General features: G+C 48.4%; 1 protein-coding gene across 3 annotated transcripts in view; it reads left to right on the top strand.

Moving 5' to 3' along the window:
- Positions 1–18,465, top strand: part of arhgef3 (Rho guanine nucleotide exchange factor 3) — a 134,024-nt gene that overhangs the window by 40,461 nt on the left and 75,098 nt on the right. Inside the window, exons 1-2 of one of the 3 annotated variants that reach the window (XM_033036576.1) lie at positions 3,097–3,216; positions 8,509–8,571. In XM_033036576.1, the coding sequence (XP_032892467.1) occupies positions 3,112–3,216; positions 8,509–8,571 (168 nt within the window). In that variant the 5' untranslated portion in view covers positions 3,097–3,111. Of the gene's footprint in view, positions 1–3,096; positions 3,217–8,508; positions 8,572–18,465 lie in introns of those variants that run through there. The other 2 variants (XM_033036579.1, XM_033036578.1) reach the window with 2 other exon arrangements.

Genomic DNA, 18,465 nt, shown 5'->3' with positions numbered 1-18,465 from the left:
TAACACACCCACCACCATTGTACAAAATCACCGAATTATCTAACACTACATTTTCAAATAATGCGATGCTTCTTAAGGATACGTTCCACCCCCCCGCGGTGCCCGGCGATCCCGGAAATCCCCCAGGGCGCCCATGGACAGCGCGTAGTCAATAGACAATAGGTGCAGGAGTAGGCCATTAGGCCCTTCAAGCCAGCACCGCCATTCAATGTGATCATGGCTGATCATCCCCAATCAGTACCCCGTTCCTGCCTTCTCCCCACATCCCCTGACTCTGCTATTTTTAAGAGCTCTATCTAGCTCTCTCTTGAAAGTATCCAGAGAACCTGCCTCCACCGCCCTCTGAGGCAGAGAATTCCACAGACTCATCACTCTCTGTGAGAAAAAGTGTTTCCTCGTCTCCGTTCTAAATGGCTTACTCCTTATTCACAAACTGTGGCCCCTGGTTCTGGACTCCCCCAACATCGGGAACATGTTTCCTGCCTCTAGCGTGTCCAAACCCTTACTAATCTTATATGTTTCAATGAGATCCCCTCTGATCCTTCTAAAGTCCAGAGTGTACAAGCCCAGCCGCTCCATTCTCTCAGCATATGACAGTCCCGCCATCCCGGGAATTAACCTTGTAAACCTACGCTGCACTCCCTCAATAGCAAGAATGTCCTTCCTCAAATTAGGGGACCAAAACTGCCCACAATACTCCAGGTGTGGTCTCACTAGGGGCCTGTACAACTGCCCTCTCTAATACTACGTGGACATAACACAGGGCACTCTTCCGCCTGGTGCCGTGACTCGCGGATGACCAGCTTGGCCAGGCCAGGCCGAGGGGCAACCCAACCAGGAAGCAATGTCAATACTTTGAATAAAAGTTATAAAAGCAGAAATAGGTGGGAATCGGTGACCTTCAGCATCTGAATGAGTCAGCTGAGAAATGCCTTCCATTTGATAAAACGCAGGAACTGAAGATTGCAGCTAATGTCATCACTGAGTACATGATGCATCATTATCAGAAGTAGAAGCTTACCAATAAGCAATTTGGGACGAGCCCCCTTACATGTGGAGTGTGCTTCCATTTGAGGCATGGACCAGAAATGTGTAAGAGGACACAGAGTAACGCTGGAGTAATTCAGCGGGTCACCTATCCATGTTCTCCACAGATGCTGCCTGACCCGCTGAGTTACTCCAGCACTCTGTGAAACGTCACCTATCCATGTTCTCCACAGATGCTGCCTGACCCGCTGAGTTACTCCAGCACTCTGTGAAACGTCACCTATCCATGTTCTCCACAGATGCTGCCTGGCCCGCTGAGTTACTCCAGCACTCTGTGAAACGTCACCTATCCATGTTCTCCACAGATGCTGCCTGGCCCGCTGAGTTACTCCAGCACTTTGTGCCTTTTCTTGTACACCTACATCTGCATATATTTGTGTCTGTATCTTTATTTTGTTGGAGTAAATAACACTGCGTAGAACAACTGGTTTAACGTTGAAATCCCTTAACACTGAATGGCAGAAGAGATGGGAATGAGTCCAGTTTGTTCTGCAGTTTCACACTATACCATATACAACAGACACTAACCCTATACAGTAATAAAAGGCACTTCTGGGACCAAGGAAATAAACATACTGGAGGTAAATAGATTTATTTCTTTAAGACAGTTTTGTACTCTATATCCAGTCTTGCATTCATAGTCTTATAGCACTGGTACAGGCCCTTCAGCCCGACGTGTCCATGTCGTCCAAGTCAAGTGGTCAATTGATAACAATCTGACATAATTCACCAAAATCATCTGGTAATCCTACAGTAGTCCAATCCCACAGGAAGTGGAAATTAATATTTTGTATCAAAAATTACATAAATAATCAAAATGTACCTTAAATATTGAATAAATAATTCAAAAAGAGCAGGGAATTGAAGTTTGTGTAGAAAGGAACTACCGAAGGTAGACACAGAGTAACGCTGGAGTAACTCAGCGGGTCAGGCAGCATCTGTGGAGAACATGGATAGGTGACGTTTCACAGAGTGCTGGAGTAACTCAGCGGGTCAGGCAGCATCTGTGGAGAACATGGATAGGTGACGTTTCACAGAGTGCTGGAGTAACTCAGCGGGTCAGGCAGCATCTGTGGAGAACATGGATAGATGACGTTTTGGTTTGAGACCCTTCATCAAGTCTCGACCAAAAATGTCTATTTCTATGGAGCTAAGGAAATAGGCAACGTTTCGGGCCGGAACCCTTCCGGGTTTCAGCCCGAAACGTTGCCTATTTCCAGAAGGGTTTCAGCCCGAAACGTTGCCTATTTCCTTAGCTCCACAGATGCTGCTGCACCATAACTCAGCGGGTCAGGCAGCATCTGTGGAGAACATGGATAGGTGACGTTTCACAGAGTGCTGGAGTAACTCAGCGGGTCAGGCAGCATCTGTGGAGAACATGGATAGGTGACATTTCGGGTCAGGCCCCTTCTTCAGACAGCGACTGGAGAGAGAGATTAAAGATACAGCAACTTTAAAGTAGTCTGCTCAGTACAGTGTGTCGGAAGGAACTGCAGACACTGGTTTAAACCGAAGATAGACACAAAATGCTGGAGTAACTCAGCGGGACAGGCAGCATCTCTGGAGAGAAGTAATGGGTGACGTTTCGGGTCGAGACCCTTTTTCTGGATTTAAGAGAGAGTTAGATAGAGCTCTAGGGGCTAGTGGAGTCAAGGGATATGGGGAGAAGGCAGGCACGGGTTATTGATAGGGGACGATCAGCCATGATCACAATGAATGGCGGTGCTGGCTCGAAGGGCCGAATGGCCTCCTCCTGCACTTATTTTCTATGTTTCTATGTTTCTCCAGTCTGAAGAAACGTCACACGTTCCTTCTCTCCAGAGATGCTGCCTGTCCCGCTGAGTTACTCCAGCATGTTGCATCTATCTTCATGTTGAATATAGATTGTCGGCAGTAATCGCATTTACACAATTACGGCGTACCTGGCAGCCCGCGGCAATTACATTACTGGCTTCTGCAGGGATACTGATGGCCAGAGATGTGATAGGCTGCTGCCTGATTTCCTGTTGTTGCTTGCGTCTGGCGGTGGGTGATGAACAGCCGGTGCAAGGCAGGGGTAGCTCGATGCTGCAAACGCAACCTCACATCCTCAGCTCCAGGTTGCTGCTGCTGCTACTGAAAACACCCACAACCTCCCTCATGGTGTGGTGCTGCCTCTTTATGTATCAGGTAGGTAAAACAGCGTGCGTTCGTTCAATGCTGCCGGCTGGACATGCCTTTGTTTAGTACCATGAACCTTGCAGGTGGGACAAGCTGCAGAGCTCCAGTCTGGAGAAGGGTCTCGACCTGAAACGTCACCTATCCGTGTTCTCCACAGATGCTGCCTGACCCGCTGAGCTGAGGTTACTCCAGCACTCTGTGAAACGTCACCTATCCATGTTCTCCACAGATGTTGCCTGACCCGCTGAGTTACTCCAGCACTCTGTGAAACGTCACCTAACCATGTTCTCCACAGATGCTGCCTGACCCGCTGAGTTACTCCAGCACCTCAGACAAAAGTGCTGGAGAAACTCAGCGGGTGCAGCAGCATCTATGGAGCGAAGGAAATAGGCAATTTTTTGGGCCGAATCCCTTGGGAAATAGGCAACGTTTCGGGCCGAAACCCGAGGGTTTCGGCCCGAAACGTTGCCTATTTCCAGCACTCTGTAGATGGAATAATCAAATGTAAATTGCATTTTAACTTCTGAAAGAATCTTTGGTTGGTATACCTCAGCGGGCTAAGTAGCAAACTTACCCCCAGGATCGTCAAGCTTGGATCAGCTAGTCCTCTCAGTTTGACCTGGCTATTGATGTTGGCAATGTCTGCAAGACTCCCAGCAGACTGTTGATTGCACGTCGCAGTGGGGTGCCCTGCAAGTTGTGCAAAGTGTGTGTGACTTAAACATGTTTAGCAAGCGACCTATTCTGGGAAAGAACGCTAACAAACGGAGGAAATGGTGACAATAAGGCAGTGAGTGGTGCGTTATGTTTGTGTGCTGAGAACAGGAACTCTCAAGCTTCTTGCTCTCTGCAGCACCTTCTGTGGTTTAGCTCTGCGACTCCTAGATTAGTCACGTTTCTGTCTGGGATGCATCTTGTAATTTTGCACTTTTAACGACATTCGTATCTCTGGCAGATATTTGTGTAGATGCAGCAGTTTCGTTGCCGCCCATCGAATGTGCGACTTTGACAATGCGTTTTACTCTTAGCTGGAAACCAAAGGCAGTAAAGTATTTGTAATACTCATCGGGATTTGTAATGACAGTCCGATGTTATTGTCTACAGTGGAAGCACGGATAGGTAGAAGATGATAAGAATATTCTACAAGATTAGGTTAACAGCAGTTGAAGTCGAATGTGAAAATCACAGTTTAGTTTATTGTCACGTGTACCGAGGTACAGTGAAAAGCTTTTTGTTGCGCGCTAACCAGTCAGCGGAAAGACAATACGTGATTACAATCGATCTATTTACAGTATATAGTTGCATGATAATGGAATAATGTTTAGTGCAAGGTAAAGCCAGCAAAGACCGATCAAAGATTTCAAAAGAAAGTTAGATTTAGCTCTTAGGGCTAAAGGAATCAAGGGATATGGGGAAAAACAGGAACGGGGTACTGATTGTGGATGATCAGCCATGATCATATTGAATGGCAGTGCTGGCTCGAAGGGCCGAATGGCCTACTCCTGCACCTATTTTTTAATGTTTCTATGTTCTATGTTCTAAAGATAGTCCGAGGGTCAGATGCAGGAATCTGGAACGCGTTGTTTTACGAAGGAACTGCAGATGCTGGTTTAAACCGAAGATAGGCACAAAATGCTGGAGTAACTCAGCGGGGCAGGCAGCATCTCTGGAGAGAAGGAATGGGTGACGTTTCGGGTCGAGACTCTTCTTCAGTCGGGCCATTTACAGTGTGTAGATACATGATAAGGGGATAACGCTCCGTAAATGGTAAAGCTAGCAAAGTCCGATCAAAGATAGTCCAAGCGTCACCAAAGGTAACCATAAGGTTATTTTTCTCAAATGCTTTATATATTCTAGAACTACAGGGGTCAGAAACCACTGTAACGACATTGCTGTCACGTGGCATGGTTCCTTCTGTGTAAAGTCATACAGCTCAGAAACAGGCCCTTCGGCCCAACTTGTCCGTACCAACCATCTAAGTTGGTGCCCCATCTAAGTTAGTCCCATTTGTCCACATTTGGCCCATTACGCTCGAAACCTTTCCTATCCATGTACCTGTACAAGTATCTTTTAAATGTTGTTATAGTACCTGCCTCAACTACCTCCTCTGGCAGCTCGTTCCATATTCACAACACCCTCTGTGTGAAAATGTTGCCTTTCATGTTCTGATTAAACTATGACCCTCTCACCTTAAACCTAAATCCTCTGATTTGAGATTCCTCGAACTCAGTAAAAGATTCTGTACATTTACTCTAAGTTCATTACTGTCACGTGTACCGAGGTACAGTGAACAGCTTTGTCCTGCAGGCTGTCCAAACAGACCAGATTGCACTGTACGTAAATACAATCAAGTCAAACTCCAGTCCAATAGGTAGAGCAAAGGGGAAGATACAGAGTGCAGGATATAGTTCTCAGCATTGTAGCGCATCAGTTCCACAGACAAAGTCCAATGTCTACAATGGGGTAGAGGTGAATCGGACAGTACCCTAGCTTATGGAGGGACCGTTCAGAAGACTGATAACAGAGGGGAAGAAGCTGTTCCTGAATCTGGTGGTGCGCGCTTTCAAGCTTCTGTACCTTCTGCCGGACGGGAGCGGGGAGAAGAAGGAATGACCGGGGTGGGACAGGGACAGGTCTTTGATGATGTTGGCTGCTTTTCCAGGGATGTGTTAGGTGTAGCTGGAGTCAATGGTGGGACGTCTGGTTGGTCTGATGGACTGGGCTACATCTACAAATCTCTGGCCTTTGGCAGAACTGTTCCCAAACCGAGCTGTGATGCCAGTTGTAGGTACTCGGGGCATCAGGTAAGTCGGGACGTTTCTTCGGCCTGATGAAAATTGTCCACGAGTACAAATCTAGCCCCGAGTACCTACGCTGGCGTAACGAGCCGCTACGATATATCTACGGACCCCTACGGACTCGTCACAAACATTCTGCGAGTTTGAAAACTCGGGAGAATTTGTGAATAACTCGGGAAAGTGGGAAAGGCCCTTTATCCTTTTCCATTAAGATAGACAAAAAAAGCTGGAGTAACTCGGTGGAACAGGCAGCATCTCTGGAGAGAAGGAATGGGTGACGTTTGTGCCTGTCCAAAAGTGCTTTAGATGTTGCTGTCATACCTGCCGCAGCTAACTCCTCTGGCAGCTGCCTGTGATGTTGGGAAGGATTGTCCACAGCTCCTCCAGATGTGCTCCAAGGCTTTGTTGACGTTTCAAGGCCTGTTTATTGTTACGTGCACCTATTAAGGTACAGTGAAACTCGAATCACCAGACAGCCATAGTAAACAAGTACCTCATTCCTCACTGTGATGGAAGACAATAGACAATAGGTGAAGGACTAGGCCCTTCGGCCCTTCGAGCCAGCGATGATCATCCACAATGATCCACAATAAAGTCTAATCTTCTTCCCTCATCGTCAAAGTCAAGTTTACTCGTCACATGCACTCGAAGGTGCAGTGAAATGAATTTGCCAGCAGCGATACACTTAAAAAGAACACACAATACACAATAGAATTTAACACAAACATCCACCACAGCATCCTTCATTGTGGCGGAAGGCAACAAAGTTCAGGCAGTCCTCCTCCTTTGTTCACCCGTGGTCGGGGCCTTGACCCTCCGTAGTTGCCGCTACAGACAGCCCGATGTACAGGCCCTCTCGTCGGGATGATCCAAACTCCCACGTCGGGAGTTTCTGTTTGGTTGCTGAGTGCTGCAATAAGTAACAATGATCACCCGCAGTTGTGGTAGCAGAGTTTGACCCTGACCCCCACTGCTGTCTGTGCGGAGTGTGCAGGCTCTCCTTGTTACAATGCGTTTATCTTTGTCTGAATATTGTGGCTCACGCAGAACGCCACCAGTGTGGTGACTGTAAATTGTCCCTTGTGTGTGTGGGTGTGTGTGTGGGTGTGTGTGTGGGTGTGTGTGTGTGGGTGTGGGTGAGTGTGTGTGAGTGAGTGTGTGGGTGGGTGTGTGTGTGGGTGTGTGGGTGTGTGTGTGGGTGTGTGTGTGGGTGTGTGTGTGGTGTGGGTGGGTGTGTGTGTGTGTGTGGGTGGGTGTGGGTGTGGGTGTGGGTGTGGGTGGGTGTGTGTGGGTGTGTGGGTGTGGGTGTGGGTGTGTGTGTGTGGTGTGTGTATGGGTGTGTGTGTGTGTGTGTGTGTGGTGTGTGTGTGTGTGGTGTGTGTGTGTGGGTGTGTGGTGTGGTGTGTGCGTGTGGGTGTGTGGTGTGGTGTGTGGTGTGTGTGTGTGTGTGGTGTGTGTGTGTGTGTGTGTGTGTGTTGTGTGTGTGGTGTGTGTGTGTGTGGGTGTGGTTGTGTGAGTGTGTGGGTGTGTGTGTGTGGGTGTGGGTGTGTGGGTGGATCAGTGTGTGAGTGTGTTGACTGTGTGTGTGTGTGTGTGTGTGTGTGTTTGAGGGGAGAGACTTGATAAAAGATATTCAATTATAAGAGGTGTAGAAAAGGGAGACAGTTGCAAAATGGAAATGTCAAAGACTAGAGGGCGCAGACTGAAGGCGAGAGGGGGAAAAGTTGAAAGAAGATGTGCGGGGTGAATTTATAACACAGAGGGTGTGTGCCGACAATATGTCGTTCGTGGTGTTTAAGAAGCTTTCAGACAGGCACGTAGATACTGACTTTGACTTTATGTTCAGCAGAGACATTATGGGCCGAAGGGCCTGTTGTCCTCCTGTACTGTTTTGTGATATGTTATTGCTGAATCTTCTGTCTGGTTTGAGATGCTGCAGTGGTTTGCATCTACTTTTGACTTCAGTCATTTCCTTCATCACCTTTGTCCTGTTTTATACGTTTATTTCCATGTCGTGGTTGCAACTGTGCCCACTGTTTCCTACCACAGTCAAAACTGCAGCTTCAATTTCTATTTTGTTCAGAGGCAATTGAGAGAGTCTCACAACACGGAAACAGGCCCTTCGGCCCATTTAGTCTGCACTGATCATCAAGCACCTATTAAACAAAGACACAGAGTGCTGGAGTAACTCAGCGGGTCAGGCAGCATCTGTGGAGAACATGGATAGGTGACGTTTCAGGTCGGGACCTTCTTCAGACTGCTCGACTGTCCCTCCGGTCTGAAGAGGGGCCGGACCCAAAACATCACCTGTACATGTTCTCCAGAGATGCTGCCTGACCCGCTGAGTTAGACAAGGGCCTGTTTCCGTGCTGTATCTCCAAACTAAACTATAAGAACATTAAGTTAATAGCTTCACTGTTTCTCTGTCCAGTGCAGTCTTGTCGTGCTTGGTTACAGCTCATTATTCATCTCACTGGTCTTGTTTTTTTCTTTTTGGTTTCAGAAGAAACGGAAGCAGAGAAAGAAAGATGAAGATTCGCTGAGTCTGTGCAGCCTCGACGGAAATGTAAGCAGAGTTTTAATCTTTAAGTTGATTAGCCAAATCTCTTCGGATCTTACTCATTCCAAGCAAACAAAAAGGGTGATTGCACTGCTGGCCAGGTTGGCCACAAGTTGAACGATGTACGAGCGATACTTGTCACTGTACGTGGTGGGATAGACTCATAGCGGCCCAACTTGCCCATGTCAACCAAGATGCCCCATCTACATTAGTCCCACCCGCCTGCGTTTGCCTCTAAACCTTTGCTCTCCATGTACTTGTGTTAATGTCTTTTAAACGTTGAGGTGGTACTTGCCTGAATGTGAAGCAAGCCTTGTGCTTACCTGCCAGGTACAGCCAGCAAAATGACCAAAGGGAGTGACCTTGGGCGCTCGTGGGCCAAGCATTGACCGGGAGGCTGGTGAATGGATTCCTCTCAACTCGGGAACTGTTTGTTTTATGTAATAGTTCTCAGTAACGGAATCCCGACAGAACTTGTTTCAGAGTGAACTTCTGTTGAAGGTGGGAGATGTTGGCCCAGGGGGTCAGCTTGGTTGAGGACCCTTTTGATTTGTGGACATTACATGGAAAATCCGTTTAATGTCTTTGGTACAATAGACAATAGACAATAGGTGCAGGAGTAGGCCAATCAGCTCACCGAGTCCGTGCCGACCAGTGATCCCCGCACACTAACACTATCCTACACACACTAGGGACAATTTGTACATTTACACCAAGTCAATTAACCTACAAACCTGCACGTCTTTGGAGTGTGGGAGGAAACCGGAGCACCTGGAGAAAACCCACACAAGTCACGGTAAAACTCCGTACAGACAGCGCCCGTAGTCGGGATTGAACCCGGGTTTCTGGCGCTGTGAGGCAGCAACTCTACCGCTGCTCCACCGTGCCGCCCTCTATGTTGTTACTTCCATTGGTTTTGTCCCCGTCTTCGGTTGCGAGCGAGTCCCCCTCTGCCCAGGCGTGGGAGCTGTGGGTGACGACCTGCATCTTGTGTTACTTCCGAGGCCGTTGCATCTGCTCAACGTGGAGCTGTCTCAAGTTGCCGTCAGTGAGTGTCAGCGTGATGGAGTGGAGGGTTGGGGAGTTGTCTCGAGCCCTCCTTACAGCCAGCGCTCACTGCTCCCTCTCCTTGGCAAACCCTTCTGTGCCTGTACTCCGCAAAGTGGTGACTTGGAGTGTTGGCACGATAAGTTAATAAGTGATTGGAGCAGAATTAGGCCATTCGGCCCATCAAGTCTACTCCGCCATTCAATAATGGTTGACCTATCTGCCCCTCTCAACCCCATTCTCCTGCCTTCTCCCCATAACCCCTGACACCCGTACTGATCGAGAATCTATCTGTCTCTGCCTTACAAATATCCACTGACTTGGCCTCCACAGCCGTCTGTAGCAATGAATTCCACAGATTCACCACCCTCTGACTAAAAAAATTCCTCCTCATCACCTTCCTAAAGGAATGTCCTTTAATTCTGAAGCTGTGCCCTCTAGTCCTAGACTCTCCCACCGATATATGTTCTTGACATTGCTGAACAGGGTGATACCGTGGCGCAGCGGTAGAGTTGCTGCCTTGCAGCGCCAGAGACCCGGGTTCCATCCCGACCACGGGTGCTGTCTGTACGGAGTTTGTACGTTCTCCCCGTGGGGTTTTTTCCGAGATCTTCAGTTTCCTCCCATACCCCAAAGGCATAGAGGTATGAAGGTAAATGGGCTTGGTGTAAATGTAAACTGACCCTAGTGTGTGTAGGATAGTGTTAATGTGTGGGGATCGCTGGTCGGCGTGGACTCGGTGGGCCGAAGGGCTTGGATTCCACACTGAATCACTAAACTGAACTACAATAATACGTGGTATTACTCTGTGGTGAATGCAGTAAAATCCCTCTAAATGACTAATATTGATTCTTCTCAGATTCCATCTGCAATGCTTTTTAAACAGTGGTTATGCTGCTTACCGAACTGTCGTGGTGATATACACCAAAGTATTGCAACCTATGAATCATAATTGATTTGTCAAACATTGGAAACAAGTTTAAAGAGCTGGTTGTGTAAAGGAATCTTCATATGAGTAGAGGGGAGATATCCAGTGTTGAATTGTGGATGTAATCCTGGCCCGATGCATGCCGCAGACTCAAGGGCCTGTCCCACTTGCGTGTCCTTGGCACGCAAATTACGCAACCTCGTGGCCGCGTTGAGGCGTACGGGCATCGAATGGCCGCGCGAGGGCTAGTCCCACTGAGAAGCGCGGAGGGGTATGTAGTTGTGCGAGACATCGCGCGGCGCTCCAAAATTTTTGTAGTGAACGAAATCTTTGCGCGCCAACGGCCTGTCGCGTAATTGACGGCCAAAGTGGGACAGGCCCAAGACCCTGGCGCGACGCAACGTCTCACCTTCAACAGCAGCAGAAGCAGGCAAACGATCGCCGAACTCGGCCTGGGGATCACGGCCGTTGCGGACCAGATCCGCCCCCACTCCTACTCCCAGAGCGGGGCCAAGACGATTGGAGATAGACACAAAATGCTGGAGTAACTCAGTGGGACCGGCAGCATCCATGGAGAGAAGCAATGGGTGATGTTTCGGGTCAAGACCCTTCTTTTCAGACTGAAGAAGAGTCTCGACACGAAACATCACCCATTGCTTCTGTCCAGAGATGCTGCCGGTCCCGCTGAGTTACTCCAGCTTTGTGTCCATCTTCAAATGACGTCACGGGCTCCAGACGGCTGTGCGTACGCATGTAATCGCGCGCGACCTTCGCGGGACCGTCGCTCCTCAACGCGACCACGAGGTCGCGTAATTTGCGTGCCAAGGACACGTAAGTGGGACAGGGGATTACTTTGTGTAGACCAGCTTCCTACCCACGTCCCGCTTACACCATTGACCTATATCTGAGTCGCAAAGGTTTCTGTGGTGTTATTTGGGTGTAATCTATCTATGCCTATTTGTGGTCAAGTCACATAGATCTTCCTTATAGCAACGCAGTTCATTTCAGCTCCTTTCTGGAGGATGCTCATTAAAATGCACCTCTCTCATCTGCTCCATTCTTCAAATGTAACAATGGCTGTTTTCAATATTGAAAACAGAAAGAGCAGCCAAAGATTCTCGTGAGCAGAATCCACCATTCAAGTTTAGTTTCAGTTTGGCATTGGAACAGGCCCTTCGGCCCAGCTCGTTCATGCTGTCCAAGATGCCCCATCTAAGTTAGCAGCCCTATTTGCCCACGTTTGGCCTCCTACATCCTTCCAATCCTTGTCCTTGTCCGAGTGTCTTTTATTTATTTTTTTTTATTTTTTTATTTTATTAGAAGTACGGTAAATTACAATAACACACAACACATATATCTTAATACATTTTTTGTACCGCTTCATTTTTTTTTTTTTTAAAGCTTTAAGAAAAAGATAGAAGTAAGGAAAGTAAAGAAGGTGCGCAAGAGTTGTGAAGTGCAGGAGAGTGTTGGGAAAAGAAAGCCCCTTAGAAAAGAAGTTAGAGAAGGAAGTAAAGTAAGAAAGTAGACCCTAGAAAAGAAAGAAAAAGAAAGTAAGGACAATCGCTCTATTATAACATTAAACTCCGCAGAAAGACTACCAACCAAGTCTGTTTTTGTTGTTTTATCTCCCAATGCCAGGTCCTGATACCATTTATTTATTTATTTATTTTTTAAATTACTATTGCACCTCATGCTTGTAATAGGTCCATAAACGTAGACCACGTCTTTTGGAATTGGTTTGCTTTATCTGCTAAGAGGAATCTCATCTCTTCCAGATGTAATGTTTCAAACATATTTGATATCCACATTTTTATTGTTGGTGTGGGCGCATTTTTCCAGAATTTAAGTATGAGCTTTTTTCCCATTATTAGCCCGTAATTGAGTAAATTCTTCTGATACACGTTTAATTCAGGGATACCTTCCGAGTGTCTTTTAAACATTGCAGTCATACCTGCCTCAACTACCTCCTCCAGCAGCTCGTTCCATACACCCACCACCCTTTGCATTAACCTACGCTGCACTCCCTTAATAGCAAGAATTAAGTTGGAGTAACTCAATGGGAACCCTTCTGGTTCTCGATTCCCCTACTCTAGGTAAGAGACTCTGTGTATCTACCCGATCGAACCCTCTCATGATTTTGTACACCTCTAAAAGATCACCCCTCATCCTCCTGCGCCCCAAGGAAAAGAGTCCCAGTCTGCTCAACCTCTCTCTCCCTGTAGCTCAGACACTCGAGTCCTGGCGACATCCTTGTGAATCTTCTCTGCGCCCTTTCCACATTACTGACACGGGCTCCGCACTCTTTGCAGCTGAGGTTTCCTGAACTTGTTCCTGAATTGACTTGTATGTAGCGCACAATACGACAGTATTGTTGGTTGTTAGTAGCGGCAGTATCATTTCTCCCGCTTCCAATCTGCAGTTTGATTGTTGCATAACTGGCCTCAATGTTAACGCAAGGCGATGATGAATGAGGGGGGGGGTCACACTGCCGTGTGTGCCTGCCCTAGACTGGAAACAGTATCCCCCCTGGTCCCATTAAATCCTGCACTCGCTGCTCATTATAACGGCTTTGTGGAGAATGCATGTATTGTGGGCAATTCTGTGAATTGTGGTCTTGTAACTTGTTAATATCGGTGAGTCTTCGCAGAATATGCCGAGAGAATGGAGCGGCTGGGCTTGTACACTCTGGAGTTTAGAAGGATGAGAGGGTATCTTATTGAAACATATAAGATTATTAAGGGTTTGGACACGCTAGAGGCAGGAAACATGTTCCCGATGTTGGGGGAGTCCAGAACCAGGGGCCACAGTTTAAGAATAAGGGGTAAGCCATTTAGAACGGAGACGAGGAAACACTTTTTCTCACAGAGAGTTGTGAGTCTGTGGAATTCTCTGCCTCGGAGGGCGGTGGAGGCCGGTTCTCTGAATACTTTCAAGAGAGAGCTAGATAGGGCTCTTAAAGATAGTGGAGTCAGAGGATATGGGGAGAAGGCAGGAACGGGGTACTGATTGGGGATGCTCAGCCATGGTCACATTGAATGGCGGTGCTGGCTCGAAGGGCCGAATGGCCTACTCCTGCACCTATTGTCTATTGGCTATAATATTGGCAAGAGTCGGCAGTCAAAGGAAACTTTCACCCATTGGCTTGGGCTGGTGTCAAAGTTGGATCTCAGCCCAAAGCAACTTTCTGTTTCGAAGACAGGCACAGAGTGCTGGAGTAACTCAGCGGGTCAGGCAGCATCTGTGGAGAACATGGATAGGTGACATTTCGGGTTGAGGCCCTTCTTCAGACTGAGTCAGGGGAAAGTCAGGTCAGGTTGACTGTCAGTCTGAAGAAGGATCTCGATCTGAAACGTCACCTATCCATGTTCTCCAGAGATGCTGCCTGACCCGCTGAGTTACTCCAGCTTTTTGCGTCTTTCTTCCAGTACTTCCCGACACACACATTCTTCTTTCAATGGAAGTTGAAATCTGAGGGGCAACTCTAGAAAGCTGAGGGGGCAACATGTTCACACAGAGGGTGGTGGGTATCGGTGCTGGAATCCTGAACATAAAGTACTGGAGGAACTCAGCGGGTCAGCCAGCATCCATGGAGGGAGTAGACAGATGATGTTTCAGCTTGGAACCCTGTTCATTCATGGTTTAGTTTAGTTTAAAGATACAATAGACAATAGACAATAGGTGTAGGAGTAGGCCATTCGGCCCTTCGAGCCAGCACCGCCATTCAATGTGATCATGGCTGATCATCCACAATCAGTACCCCGTTCCTGCCTTCTCCCCATATCCCCTGACTTTAAAATTTTATACATTGTGGAAACAGGCCCTTCAGCCCAACGAGCCTGTGCTGGCCAGCGATCCCCGCGCCCTGGCACCATCCGACGCAGCAGAGACAATTTACAATTTTTTTACTGAAGCCAAATTAACCGCAAACCTGCACGTCTTTGGAGTGTGGGAAGGAACCGGAGCGCCCGGAGAAAACCCACGTGGGTCACAGGGAGAAGGTACAAACTCCGTACAGACAGCACCCGTGGGCAGGTTGGGACCCGGGTCTCTGGCGCTGTGAGGCAGCAGCTCAGTAGGAAACATTTGCCACTTGTATCACAGTGGGGTGGGTGGTTATAACTTGTCATGCAGGGGCTTTCCTGGAGATATGGGTGAAATGTTGCCTTTGGTTTAAACAGCAGCCCGCCAGGCGAGGGGAAATTTATATTTGCGGCTTTGTGTAGACCTGCTTCCCACCCACCTCCTGCTTACACCATTGGCCTATACCTGAGTCGCAAAGGTTTCTGTGGTGTTATGTGGGTGTAATCTATCTATGCCCATTTGTGGTCAAGTCACATAGATCTTCCTTATAGCAACGCAGTTCATTTCTGTTCTGCTCATAAATTTACCTCCATCACTTGCTCCGTATTTTGAAAACGGTTGTTTTCAATATTGAAAAAAGAAAATAGCAGCCACAGATTCACATAAGCCATGTCCACCATTCCATAGACAATAGACAATAGGTGCAGGAGTAGGCCATTTGGCCCTTCGAGCCAGCACCGCCATTCAATGTGATCATGGCTGATCATCCCCAATCAGTACCCCGTTCCTGCCTTCTCCCCATATCCCCAGACTCCGCTATCTTTAAGAGCCCCATCTAGCTCTCTCTTAAAAGTATCCAGAGAACCGGCCTCCACCGCCCTCTGAGGCAGAGAATTCTTTCAGTGTCTGAAGAAGTTTCTCGACCTGAAACGTTACCCATTCCTTCTCTCTAGAGACGCTGCCTGCCCCGCTGAGTGACTCTGGCATTTTGTGTCTATCTTCGGTGTAAAGCAGCATCTGCAGTTCCTTCCTGCTCCTACGTACCTTTGAGTGGATGTCAATAGTGTGGCTGTGGTTAAGTTATCATTGGGCAAGTGCAGTTGGCTGTTGGCTGCTTTGAGATGTTATTCTTCACAATGTGGCGCAGTGTGCCCGTGTAATCTGTACACGTGCGTTTAACTCTGCTGTCTGAGCCGTTTCTTAAAACACATTGTTCACCCCCGATCTTGCTCCCAAACAATTAGCACTGAATCAGCCGTGCGGGTATCAGGAACAAAAGATTCATTCAGACAGGAACGGGCTGACTTCCTCCTTAACACAGTGATCTGAGGTTTTCCACCATCAATCATTGCCCAACCACAGTACAGCCTAGCTATTGTAGCTGTGCAAGTGGCTGGAGTCATTGGTCACCACGATCAGGTGGCCTCCCTAAACCCACACACTCTGACAAACAGACCTGAATGACTATAGGCAAAAGGATTTGATCCCGACTACCCGTGCTGTCTGTACGGAGTTTGCACGTTCTCCCCGTGACCTGCGTGGGTTTTCTCCGGGATTTTCAGTTTCCTTCCACACTCTAAAGACGTGCAGGTTTGTAGGTTAATTGGCTTTGGTACAAGTGTACATTGTCCCTAGTGTGTGTGTAGGATAGTGTTAATGTGCGGGGATCGCTGGTCAGCACGGACCCGGTGGGCCGAAGGGCCTGTTTCCGCGCTGTATCTCAAAACCAAACTAAACTACAGACCCAGATGCCCAGCAGCGGTTGCTAAGGCAACGCTAAATCTCACATCAACCCTCACATGCACCCTGTATCTCTGACACAGATATGTGTCCCTGCTAGAGACACTGTTTATTCTGTGAGTCTAATGAACGACCAGTGTGAATGTAGAAACAAGGAACTGCAGGTGATGGTTCATGCCAGAGATAGACTCGGCGTGCTGGAGTAACTCAGCGGGTCAGGCAGCATCTGTGGAGAACATGGATAGGTGACGTTTCACAGAGTGCTGGAGTAACTCAGTGGGTCAGGCAGCATCTATGGCGCTAAGGAAATAGGCAACGTTTTGGGTCGAAACCCATAAGGGTTTCGGCCCGAAACGTTGCCTATTTCCAGAAGGATTTCGGCCCGAAACGTTGCCTATTTCCTTAGCTCCATAGATGCTGCTGCACCATAACTCAGCGGGTCAGGCAGCATCTGTGGAGAACATGGATAGGTGACATTTCACAGAGTGATGGAGTAACTCAGCGGGTCAGGCAGCATCTGTGGAGAACATGGATAGGTGACGTTACACAGAGTGCTGGAGTAACTCAGCGGGTCAGGCCGCAGACCGCGGCTTCAGGCTGATGTAGGCCGTGTCCGCGCGGTATCTCTGCAGTAAAGAGTTTAGAAGACAATAGACAATAGGTGGAGGAGTAGGCCATTCGGCCCTTCGAGCCAGCACCACCATTCAATGTGATCATGGCTGATCATCCACAATCAGTACCCCGTTCCTGCCTTCTCCCCATATCCCCTGACTCCGCTATTTTTAAGAGCCCTATCTAGCTCTCTCTTGAAAGCATCCAGAGAACCGGCCTCCACCGCCCTCTGAGGCAGAGAATTCCACAGACTCACCACTCTGTGAGAAAAAGTGTTTCCTCATCTCTGTTCTAAATGGCTTACCCCTTATTCTTAAACTGTGGCCCCTGGTTCTGGACTCCCCCAACATCGGGGACATGTTTCCTGCCTCTAGCGTGTCCGAACCCTTAACAATCTTATATGTTTCAATGAGATGCCCTCTCATCCTTCTAAACTTCCAGAGTGTACAAAAATCAAAAATACTTTTTGATCCCTATTAATATCCGGGTAATAATGTCCTGAGCAGGTATTGGCTTGTGGAAGCAGCCCGATAATGTTAAGAATAGAGCTGACATGAAACCTATACTTAGGAAGAGGAAAGGCATGGTGACGTTGTGTAGCAGCCCATTGTTTGTGCTGTAGGCCCCAGGCTCCCTGAGGAAACATTCATATCCTTTACCTGTTGTTAGCTACAGAACCCGCTGCACCAGCGACTTGACTGCCCATCTGTTCTCCACTCTTTACTTTTATGCATTTTACAAAGTAAGATTGCCGATTAAAGTTTTAGTTTAGAGATACAGCATGCAAACAGGCCCTTTGGCCCACCGTCTCCGCGCCGACCGGCGACCCCCTCACACTAAAGGGCCTGTCCCACTTGCATGCGATTGCATACGTTTGGCGCGACCAAACAGAAGCGGAGTTCACGCTAAGTAGGCGCTAAGTTCGCGCGTGAAGTCATTTGCGTCATGCTTACCAATCAGCTGGGCAGGAGGCGGGCCGACTGAATTTAGGTGTCGCACGGTATCGGGCGGTGACGTCATCGCGCAACGCCACGCGCTAGGAGTACGCTGTCAAGGCGCTGCGTACGACCGCAATGCGCCTGCGTGCCGACAGGGCGATGCCGCGCAAAGATTTCGGACACTGTCAGATTTTCGGAGCCCCGCGCGATGTCGGGACCAGCCCCGCACAACTCCGCGCTTCTAAGTGAGGCAGCAACTCTACCGCTGCGCCACCGTGCCGCTTTGGAATTTGGAGTATTCAGCTCATCAGACCATTTGGACGCTGAAAGTGGAGGAAGAGCACCTTGTACTCCGCTTGAGTAGCTCACAACCCAATGGTGTCAACCTGCAATGTGTTTAGAGGTAACTGCAGATGCTGGTTTAAACCGATGGCAGACACAAAGTGCAGGAGTAACTCAGCGGATCAGGCAGCATTTCTGGAGGAAAGGAATAGGTGACATTTCGGGTCGAGACTTGATGAAGGGTCTCAAACCAAAACGTCACCTATCCATGTTCTCCACAGATGCTGCCTGACCTGCTGAGTTACCCCAGCACTCTGTGAAACGTCACCTATCCATGTTCTCCACAGATGCTGCCTGACCTGCTGAGTTACTCCAGCACTCTGTGAAACGTCACCTATCCATGTTCTCCACAGATGCTGCCTGACCCGCTGAGTTACTCCAGCACTCTGTGAAACGTCACCTATCCATGTTTGGTTTTCTGTATTAATTTTAAGGGCCTGTCCCACTTACGTGTCGTTGGCACGCAAATTACGTGACCTCGAGGTCGCG

The sequence above is a fragment of the Amblyraja radiata genome, chromosome 18 (assembly GCF_010909765.2).
Source record: "Amblyraja radiata isolate CabotCenter1 chromosome 18, sAmbRad1.1.pri, whole genome shotgun sequence".
In the NCBI taxonomy this organism is placed as follows: domain Eukaryota; kingdom Metazoa; phylum Chordata; class Chondrichthyes; order Rajiformes; family Rajidae; genus Amblyraja; species Amblyraja radiata.
This window is presented reverse-complemented; position numbering and strand designations above follow the sequence as displayed.